We start from the raw sequence: 10,774 nt of genomic DNA on the forward strand, positions 1-10,774 counted from the left end.
CAGGATGTGGTGTCAGCGAGTCAGCATAGCTATTATAAAAAGACTCATTCTTGTTAGTGCGAGCGTGCGAGCTTCTGTCACATATCTGTTCCTACTGAAGAACTCGTCCTTAATCATGATTTGACAGCAAATAGAAACTAGTTATTGTTACACAATCGTTTATAGTCACCGTTTGGTAAGAGAGACGTGAGTTTTGGTGTGAGGGGGCAAGGTAGTACTGGCTTGCCCTTGTAAGATTTTTTGTGAAGGTGAAAGTCTGTAAAGCTAGGTGGCTGTGTGATGACTCCAGGTGATGAAAGATGGTCCACTGCTATACGTGAACTAGACGAGGGGAATAACGTTGGCAGTGAGCTACGTGATGGCCTGAAGCCACTGGGTAAATTTTGATGCGGCGGAAAGAAGTATTTTGGTGGGCTTGGCTTCACTGAGTCCGTTTCTACCTTTAGGTGTAGGTTGTCGGGGCCTGATTGTAGCACCTTTGGTGAACTCGAAACTTCAGTAGGAGTTGTTAGTGAACGTCTGGACTCAATGCTGTTAATAGAATACCTTGAAATTAATGGTTTTGGAGGGGGATTGGTATGAAACTTTGGCAGCCGGTTGTAGTGGAAAAAGCTGGACACAGGAGTAGCTATTGACGATTTGCAACGTGGCGGCAGCGGTGGCGGTTTTGATCCACTCACGCATTCAGACAAGTTGACATATTCACCTAATGAGGATTCAAAGTTCTTATCAGCATTTGGACATAAGCTTTCAGCTTTTGGTGGTAGCGGCAACGGGGGTCTGGCTGGCATTGGCGTATGATCGGTCTGAGGAAAGTAGTCGCTTCGTGGCACTGGAGCTGGTAGTGAAGGGCGTCCTGCTGGTGATGATGACGCACTTACTCCCGTCACTTGTTTCATGTCCTCGTATATACTTGACAAGTATTCAGAGTTTTTCTCACTCTCTGAGTCGTCAAGATAAGACGAAGCATTCTTGTGGGAATATGAGTTAACAGCTTCTGCTTGATTTGGTAAAATACTCTCATATATGGCTTCTGATTTGGTACTGTGGCTACAGGTGTCTTGTGCCTCGTCAGTGCCGCCACACATGTTCTCGTAATTGTGGCATTCGTATACTTCTTCGTAGATGGACTCGTCATTCCAGATCTCATCGTCGTTCAGCCTATGGGAATGAAGAGAGTCAGACTGACGAACTACCAAGCATTTACACGTCAACACTCGAGACTCTAACAGTAACATACGTAGGTGAAGGCTGTTTGGGAGTTTTCACAAGTGAATTCGTTACTGCCTCTATGAAATAGATGTACTGGTTACGTTACACAAGAGAGAAAAAAAGGAAAATCAACAAACTTATCGTTTGCCTATCTTCATATTACTAGTAAATGTGGCACACTTCACACGTACAACATAAAACACAGACTTACAGTGTGAGGGAACAGTTGAGATGGTGAAAAACTGAATCGCTGACGTCCTGATCAGATTGAGAGAGGTGAGTGGAGGCCACCAGGAGGCCTCCCCCACGCCCGGCGTACACGCCCACGTCCTGGTGGTGCAGCAGCTCGGCCAGCTGACTCACTCCGCGGCTGCTGAGACTGCTGCGGACCAATCCAACACTGGCATATTTCCTACACCGGGAAAGAAGTGAAAAGTTATATATTTAGTTACTATCACGGTAAACATTCTGAAAATTAGAGAAATTATTCAATGATAATCATACTGGTATAACTTTGCAACTATTCATCATATGTGTTCTCTTCCTATCATTACCTATACCTAACTAGTAATAGAACTACACACAATAGGACTTCAAAACGCAATTTTTTTTCTTTTCTGGAGTGATGATTACATTCTTTATGTGTAAGGAATTCATAATGTGTAATTAGAACACAATGCATCCATCAAGTTTGCATGCCACTAAAATTGCTTGCTATGAGGATATGGTACTCCCCTGATAACTCGAGCGGCTGTGACCTTGCAATACAGTGGGATTAAGGTTGCATGAGGAAAAAGAAGAAGAAGAAGAAGAAGAAGAAGATGGTAACTGAATAGTGCATGTCTTCGCCATGAGTAGTAGTTACATTTAGTTCGGCATGTTAGTCAGCTTAGAAGATTGGTGCGTGTCTACAGGTGGACATTCCCATTCCCGTCTGAGGCTTTGTACGGTACAAACAATGAATGGTATAACTTAGACGGTGATTAACACCAAGGAGTTAGATTGATAATCTGCTAAGTAATATAGACAAAATCTCTCTTTTTCTCCAGATTCGTACTATATTTTTATTCCAATGACCTGTTACTGTTAGAACCGTTCATGTTGCACGAGTGAACTCACGAATAGGGATGCAGAAGAGCGCGGGCCACTCGGCTCGCCCACGATATGTTATCGTCTCCCACATTGGACAAGTAGAGTCGAGGGCGATAAAGGAGTTGTGGCAGAATGGGGAGCAAGTCTGGACTGACGCTCCCTGTGACATGTATCCCTGCAGACACACACACACACACACACACACACACACACACACACACACACACACACACACACACACAGACAGAGGAAGACACAAAGTTAACGCAACAATTAGAATGAGAGGAGAGAAGGATGTGGAATATTATGGCAGAGCGAGGTTATGGTGATAATGAACCTATATTGATGGTTGGAAATATATTACAGTGTGTACAACGACATGTGTGGCAATTTGCATTCATTAAATAAAACTTGATATTCTTTCAAACTCTTTCAGTTCAATGACAAGGTAAGAGGAGGCGACTCACAGATGTTCCTCAGGGAAGGAAGCATGTGGGAGAGTTTGGGAAGAGCATGAAACCAGTCGAGGGCGTCGTTGTCGTCAGCCAAGGCCAGACGAAGTTCTTTGATGGACGTGGGCAGCATATGAACAGCCTGTCCATTGAAATGGCCCATCAATTCCATCAGACAGATCTTCGGGCCATTGATATCTCTGAAAATGTCAAGATTTTCTGCCTTAGAGTTCCTGATCTAGCATTAGAAAAATATGAAGGGCTGGCTCCATTAAGGGAGGACACTGGCAAATATAATAACTGAATGATCTTATGACATAAGATGAACATATCTTTCAGTTATCATGATAGTTACCTACTACTCGTAATCTAATAGTACTAATAGAGGCTGTCTCAATGAGCGAGCATGTATTGCCATATTTAAGTGTGATGTTCTGTTGGAATAGTGAGTGTCAAGCAAATAACATATAGGGAAAAATAGTGGCTATGGAGACACACTAACCTTAGATAGTCTGAGGAGGGGTCTGCTGGGGAGCCAGGAGACTCAAGATGCTCATTCTCCTGCTGCGCGGGTAACAGCTTCAACAGGAGGGAATTGGAGGATTCTTTTTCCGGGTGACGCCAGTGATGGTGGAAAAAAATGTATACTTTGCAAGTGGTACAGGTGGCAGCAGTTTGCAGCAGTTCATGCAAGTGTGGTAGCTGGTTGGGGTCATTCATGACGTCGATAGTGAGCTGCGAGGGACAGTTGTGATTCAGGAAAGCAGCAGCAGCTCTCACGTCTTGGTCCCTCACTGTCCATGAAAACTTAGGCAGCACTTTAGAAATCTTTTCAGCCAGCATTGGGTTGTAATGGCTCTCCTTCAGTATGTCGACCCAATGTTCGAATGACATTCCTTTAGCCTCGTCCAAAAGAGTCACCAGCTCTGCTGCGTAGTGTTCGAGGGACCGCGGTTCACAGCTGTGCAATAGATTAACCATGTGACAAATCACGTTTTGGTACCTGCCAATATCCTGACTCTCTGACTGGAACTCAAGCAAGACGCTACGTATGGAGACTGGTTTGCTGAGTAGTTCTTTAGTGTGTTTCACTATTTGCCGCCACGCAAAGCTCGGCACCGGGAACTCTTTCTTCAGTTCATCTAACTTACTTAAAAAAAGAGATAGATCAGGAAAAGGACCTTCTTTCACAAGGGAGGTTACGTGTATAGCCGCATAAAAATCCTGGATTCCTTTGTGTGGGAATTTCACCTTCTCTGAAAGACCAAGAGTGTGGTCATAAGATTCTGCTACTAAAAAGGCAGAGAACACTTCCTCTCTAGGAAGATCCAAACTAATACAGAGCTCTCTCAGGCTCTTTGTTCCTCTCTCGTCTAAATACACTGTACCCATACCCAGGCCGTGCAATGCTTCCTCGTACAGGGTTGCTCGGAAGCTTTCACACTTGGTGGCCAGGTTGGCGTGGGACAGATTCTGCGTGGAGGGATGGTATGTCAGTCTGTCGAGAAACTTTTCTATCATAAGTCTGTGGATTTCGAGATAGAGCGTAGTCATGGAGTTGATTTTTCTGACTCTAAGGTGCGCACCATCCCACAAAAAGGTAAGCAGGACTAGATTAAGCGGAAACCTGAAAAAATCCTGTAGATGTGACGGCACTTCACGCAAGTACTCTAGTAAGCCATTGATGTTCTGCTGTGGAACGCCGTGATTTTTCAATTGACAATGGTATACTTGTACAAACTCCTCTCTATTTTCAATGGGAATTCCAAGTATCTTCATGTGGATGACTTTTACTTTACCGGACACTAGCTTGTGCACCTCCCTGATCTTTTCTGCCCTCGAGGTGCAGATGAGAGTGAGGTCACAGGAACTCTTCAAATGTAAGATTTCTCTCACTACCTTCTGGGAAGCTATATTAAGTTCGTCAAGGCCATCAATAAGAACCATGGCCTTCAGACTTTGAAACACGTGAATAAGATCGTTCTTGCGGAACTTGGAAGTGGTTTGCGGCATGTGAGAGAGCAGCAACTGAGTGAAGGAGTCGATGCAGGTGTCGCGACACTCAAAGTGCAACACCAGATCGTAATCAGAGAGTCCTTTGATGTCTTCCCCGCCCTGAATCCAATGCGACACATAGAACCTGAGCAAGGTGGTCTTCCCAGAGCCTGGTTGGCCTTCGAGAATCAATAAAGAATGGTTTTGGATTTCACAATTGCCCTCCGAATCGCACGTCGCGGTGTCCATGAGTTCCAGCAGCTCTTTGCAATGGACGGGGCGACTGCGAGGGCAAGCCCTCAAATCTTGAATTGATAAGCATGTAAACACTTCTCCCACTTGCAAGTGACACTCGCTTTTGTCAAGGAAGGAGATAGGGTTGAGGAATTTCTTGGAGTTGTATGTCTGCTTTAACTCCTGGGCTCCGTTGAGACACAAGGTAGCTTTCAGACTGTCGAACACCAAGTGGTTGCCGTAATCCTGCAGGTCCAGAGGGGCGAAGGGCTGGTCGCGGATATTGTTCAGGTTGTAATGAATGAGACGCAACACCTGATTCACCAAGCCGCTGTTAACACAGTATAGAATTCCACTGATCTTCACCACTTTTGTCAGAAGGTCTCGTAGAGATTCAATTTCTTCCACCATTTTCTCTTGTGTAGTAGTAGTGACATTGTGCACTAGAGTATTGCGTGCATTCTTGATCCTTGTCAGCAAGTATTCCAGGCGTGTGGGGTCTGGGGTGGTCCACACCTCATCTTCCGGGGGTGCCAGAGAGTGACATGCCTGCTGGATCATCTTGAACAGTAGAGAAACATCGAACCTGTCACCTGAAGGATTGGTTGATATCTTCTCTCGTTGCTGACCATCAAAGACTTTCCTGTATAAGGCGCGGCTTCGGCCGGATGCAAATAGATATTGATCAAATGTTTGAGAAGGAGGTTTGGGGCAGCCCCAGCTAAGCACTTGAAGCAGGGCCAGCCGAGCCTCAGATGCGTAAGCCTTGTACACTCTGAACAAGTGGTGGTCCTCTCCTTGTATCCCGCTGTGCACTGAACTCCCTACCAGCGCCAGCGCTGACTGAGCCATCCTTCAATTCAACGTTCACAATTAATTATCATAAGTTGAACTCAGTTTCCCAGAAATGACAGGAGCTTCGTAATAGTCAACGGGTATGAATTTAAAGTCTCTGGCCTTGAAAGAATAATTCATATTTGTATAATGAAAGCTTACACTGAAACACAATGGCGTGGGCCACAAGAGAACTTTCATGTATGACAAAGACATCCATAAACACTGTTTAATTTCACTTTTCTCTCGTGCAGTTTCGGTGATGTCTCACTGACGGGGAGGAAAGCATCACTGTTCTATTGTAAGGCTGTTCTTGGTGTTATTAGGATAAACCCTATTAGGTTGCACATACTCAGTTGATCTAAGAAGCTTGTAAGAACTCATCGGGAGTGCGCGCTGTCACTTGAGCCTTCCACACAAGTCGACTGGCAGCTCACGGGAAGTGTCGCGCTAGCTATCAAGACATCGCATGATAAGAAAGGAAGGGAGTCTACTGAATGCCGCTTATAGAAGAGCCACTCACCAGTTTCATAAAGTGCAGCAAACCGAGCTGCTGTGTACCTCTGTGCCGAGTCGCAGTCAAGTGTCATTGGGTTCTGTCAAAGTACGCACGGCTTTTCCTAGGATATGTCCTTCATTAGCCAAATGTATAATTGTACTTAAGAAGACGTTGACTCCTATAATCTGCCTGCGTTTCAATAGAATCCAAGCAATTTAAGTCGAAAAAATAATTACCCAAATGCAAATATAGAAGTGCAGGTCCAAGCAGCGAATATGTGATGAAGTAACGAGGGCGGCTGTACGGTAAGAATATTACAAGAAATAGGCAGAGCACAGAATGTTCTACAAGTGAAGCGAAGAGGGAGTGTATGTGTGTGAGTGTGTGTGTGTGTGTGTGTTACTGCGAGTTACTGCGTAATATCCGGGATAGATACGACAACTCGTGACTTACCGTTCTTCAGTATTCGAGTAGGGAACATGACGTTCAAAGATAAGACTTTTTTTTTTTTTTTTTCACCGGCTGAAACAAATGATTAATCCAAGAATTTGTGGCTTGATTTTTATTTTTTATTTTCGTGTGTGAGTGTGTGGATGACAAAAACATTTTTTTTTTTTTTGGTGTTTGTGTTGTTTCTATTGTTGTTGTTGCTGTTGTTGGTTTTGTTTTTTGAAGGAAAGGTGTCGAAGTGATTTCATTACAGGATTTTTATATCAGAAAAGATATACAAACAAATAAAAACAAATTATTAATTAAAATTTGCTGCGAAATTATTGATATTATTATTATAATAATTGTTATTCTTACTATTATTATCATTATTATTATTAATAACAATAATAATGAAATATTATCATTATTATTATTATCATTATTATTATTATTATTATTATTATTATTATTATTATTATTATTATCATTATTATTATTATTATTATTATTATTACCAGCATCATTATTACCTAGTAGTAGTAGTAGTAGTAGTAGTAGTAGTAGTGGTAATAGTAGCTAGTAGTAGATAGATATAGTAGTAGTAGTGATATTATCTTTAGTACTCCTCACCACAATCTGCAATTGTATTTCTGTATGTGAGTGTTTTATTATCATCTCTCTCAGAGAGAGAGAGAGAGAGAGAGAGAGAGAGAGAGAGAGAGAGAGAGAGAGAGAGAGAGAGATAATTGATTGATTGATACATTTATTGTTGCATTATTGGGTAAGTTATGAAAAAAAAAAAACTCATTTATAGGCTAACTTCTGAAAATAAGTTCATTTACGAGGCTTCATATGCTCACGGTTTCTCTTGTTCTACTTCCTAGCCTAGAAGGAAAGAAAATATCATACTAACTTTGTTATCAATCAACTTCGTATTTTTTGTCCCAGGGATTGAGATGGTATTAAAAAGAAACACAATTTTACTATTAAGGCGTTTATACCATATATATGTGTTTCACAATACTTGAGTTATTTCAATATATCGGTACATGATAGTAGAATATCTAAAAACATATGATATCTTTTCTATGAAATATTGCAAACGCATCGAAAGTTTGATGTTTTCTCTTTCCCTATCCCAGTCATGTCTTCAGGGAGCGACGCATTGTACAGAGGCGGCTCGCTGCCCTCCAAAAAAGTTCCGAACACAAGTTACCGCAGGGGATATGGCAGTTCAGACAAGCGTTTTCCGATGCCCATAATGGGTAAGTATGCACTCATTAGTCATTAACCCTTTCAATACTGGGACTTTATCTTGAAATTTGTAGACGGTTAGACCATTTTATTGACATTAGGAAGGGTCGATGGAGGTCGTCAGAAGATTAATGGTCAGAATCTTCACTATTTCAATCCTCCATGTGAGTTTCTAAAGCTGTATAAAATCACCAGATAGTAAGCAGAAGGAATATGGAAACGCGTCATGCTACTGAAGAGGTTAAATGTCCATTGACTCATTGATTCATTGGTGTCATTAATTATTGACATAGATTGCAGTGTCTTTATTCTACGATTGAGTCTCACGATACCTTTTCATTAATTGAATTGTTCTGTCGTTTGTTAGGATCAAATCTGTCACAGTCTCACAGATCATTTGCTTGTGTACGTATGCCTGTCTTTCGTTGTTCCAGCGGTTCCATGATTAGCACTGCGTTTTTTCATTGTGTTCAAAGTTTAGTGAATCAGTGAGTACTGCTTCATGCTTGCTTTCTGTCCAACTGTTGTTGATTATTTTCATAAATGCGTATATATGTACACAATAGATACCGAGTATAGTAGTCATTTCTGACGTTATATTGTCATTCCAGAGGAGAGTCAGTTCCTCATCAGACTGAAAAAGGAAACCGAACAAAAGCTTCAAGTATCAGAAGATGATGATGAGGAGGAGGAAGACAACGAGAAGGAAGCGGCAGCAGAGGAGTTGGTGACCTTCCTGGTGCAGACTGACCGCGTGGTGGTGGTGAGAAAGGAGAGGTCGTGGGGATGGAAGCTGGGCTGCATCAGACGCTACGGCTACACAGAGAACGACTTCTATTTTGAGTCGGGTCGAAAAGCAAGAACAGGGGAAGGACTGTTCACCTTCCTCACTGACAGTGTAAGTCATACTCGGGTGAGTGTGCATGTGCGTGCAGCTTGTAACCTTGTACTCTTGTAACCGTGTCCTCTCGGGCCTGTGCTCTGTCCAGTTTCGTGTTGCAGTCTGCTCTACACTGTCCTAGTATTTGACGCTACACTACACATACTGTCAAAGTCTCTAGTTTTAATTTACTATTAGCTCATAAGAAATAATGATTAGAAAAAAAAAAAAAAAGCAACAGCTTAGAGGTGGGAACCTTGAGAGCGGGAGTGTCTAGCGTGCGTAAACTTTGGCATTATGTTTCCTCAACTTTATTTAGATCAACTTTTGTAACAATGTGATATTGGTTTAGTTACCTTACCTTGCTCCGATTAGACTAGATCGAGCCTCATCTATTCCCTCTGTAACAAACTGACAGCGGACTTTTATGTTCCCTCTTATTTGTTCCATCTTCTTTCAAACCAAAGTTGACTGTTGTAGGCTGCTACATAATGATTACATTGTAAGTTGCTCTTGTGGACACATTTTGTAACTTTCAGAACAATTTCTCCACCATCTGGGTAAGACTGCATTGTTACCCTTTCACTACATTACTTGTACCTGTAATGTGCATCTCTCAGATAACTCTTATTATATAAACTATTTGACTACCTAACATAAAAAATGAATACATTTTAATCCCTATCCCCTTTGCTTCAATACAGTTGTATTTATAGCTTTGGTGAACACTTCTCTGACTGACAACTTGTACTTATGCAAGTTTGTTGTAAAAAGCTGAAGTTATATTATTATATGTGATTAAAATGTGATCCCTTGCTTTTTTAAACAAGTATTGAATCCTAAGCCTTTTCCTTTTAGGCAATCCAGTCATCCAGTCTCTAACAGAACTCTTTTCTCTGCACAGGGGGAGAGGATTCATTCCCGACTCACCATGATGAAAGAATTCTGCCAGTTTGATCTGTACTGTCAACGAGGCGTGATTCCAGACCTGCTTCTGGTCAATAACCCGCCAAACCGAGCTGCCAGTCTCAGAGATAAAGTAAGCAGTACCACGAATGAAACACAGCTATATTATTGCTAGTTGCTGCTGTTTGTGGACAATACCAGTGGTAAGAAATTATAGCTGTGGTAGTAGCAATAGTAACAGCCAGGGCTGCCCCTGCCTACACACAGAAATTGCACAGTGTGAAGGGCCCTGCGATCCATAGGGGGCCCCATTTTGCATGAGAAAACGCATTTTGCGCACATGCACAAAGGATATGTGCTGCCGTACGGCACGCTATAATGCTGTTGTAATCTGCACGTGCTGTCACTGCAATGATTGACAGAGGGGGGAGGGGGAGCCTGAAAAATTTTCTCTTAGGGCCCCATTTTAGTCAGGGACAGTCCTGGTAACAGCAGCAACTGTTATAATACATGAAGAATAGTTATACATATATACTACTACTATAGGGTCTTGAAAAGCTTCTGAGAAAGGTGAGACCTTAATAAGTATAATAGTATGATAAGAATTAATCATCTTTCAGAGTGAGCGAAATCTTGACAAGAAAGAAACAAATGGCCGACGGACTTCCACTGGCTCCCTGCCCTACTGAAAACATGCTGTCACTGCCACCGTCACTCTGGCTTCTCTCCTTAAGGGAGTGACCTTTGTACTTCAGTAAACCAAGATACTAAAACCCGCTTTATGCATGAATATAAGAAGCTGAAAAACTATGGTTATGGTGAGTGAGTCAATCCAGCACTGATGGATACATGTACTCTGCATATAATGAAGCTGAAGATCACCTTGTCTGTTGTTTGCTGTCACCTGCACCTCTACACTATGATCATGTCAACTCAAATATCAAAATAGGGGAACATAAGGCAGCTTAACTAGATCATTCTGGA

The 10,774-nt window shown here is 42.2% G+C and overlaps 2 protein-coding genes across 4 annotated transcripts in view; one reads left to right on the forward strand and one right to left on the reverse strand.

Moving 5' to 3' along the window:
* LOC123517764 overlaps nt 1-6,261 on the reverse strand; it is a 7,862-nt gene extending 1,601 nt beyond the window's left edge. The window contains exons 1-5 of the mRNA XM_045278188.1: nt 3,259-6,261; nt 2,772-2,956; nt 2,332-2,479; nt 1,424-1,624; nt 1-1,161 (exon numbers count right to left, since the gene is read on the reverse strand). The exon at nt 1-1,161 is cut by the window's left edge and continues 1,601 nt beyond it. Coding sequence (XP_045134123.1) covers nt 138-1,161; nt 1,424-1,624; nt 2,332-2,479; nt 2,772-2,956; nt 3,259-5,837 — 4,137 coding nt within the window. The 5' untranslated portion in view covers nt 5,838-6,261 and the 3' untranslated portion in view covers nt 1-137. The remainder of the gene's footprint in view (nt 1,162-1,423; nt 1,625-2,331; nt 2,480-2,771; nt 2,957-3,258) is intronic.
* Nucleotides 6,262-6,298: 37 nt separating this feature from the next.
* On the forward strand, nt 6,299-10,676 carry LOC123517766 (fibroblast growth factor receptor substrate 3-like). 3 transcript variants are annotated; one of them, XM_045278192.1, is made up of 5 exons: nt 6,299-6,423; nt 7,893-8,015; nt 8,616-8,917; nt 9,789-9,923; nt 10,411-10,676. In XM_045278192.1, exons 2-5 carry the CDS (start codon nt 7,895-7,897, stop codon nt 10,477-10,479), a joined length of 627 nt encoding a protein of 208 aa, XP_045134127.1. In that variant the 5' UTR covers nt 6,299-6,423; nt 7,893-7,894; the 3' UTR covers nt 10,480-10,676. The 3 variants fall into 3 exon arrangements, with proteins under 3 accessions (XP_045134127.1, XP_045134126.1, XP_045134128.1); XM_045278191.1 differs by having other exon boundaries at nt 6,348-6,623; XM_045278193.1 differs by having other exon boundaries at nt 6,348-6,623; nt 8,616-8,902.
* The last annotated feature ends 98 nt before the right edge of the window (nt 10,677-10,774 follow it).

This window comes from Portunus trituberculatus, chromosome 42 (genome assembly GCF_017591435.1).
Source record: "Portunus trituberculatus isolate SZX2019 chromosome 42, ASM1759143v1, whole genome shotgun sequence".
Taxonomy (NCBI): Eukaryota; Metazoa; Arthropoda; class Malacostraca; order Decapoda; family Portunidae; genus Portunus; species Portunus trituberculatus.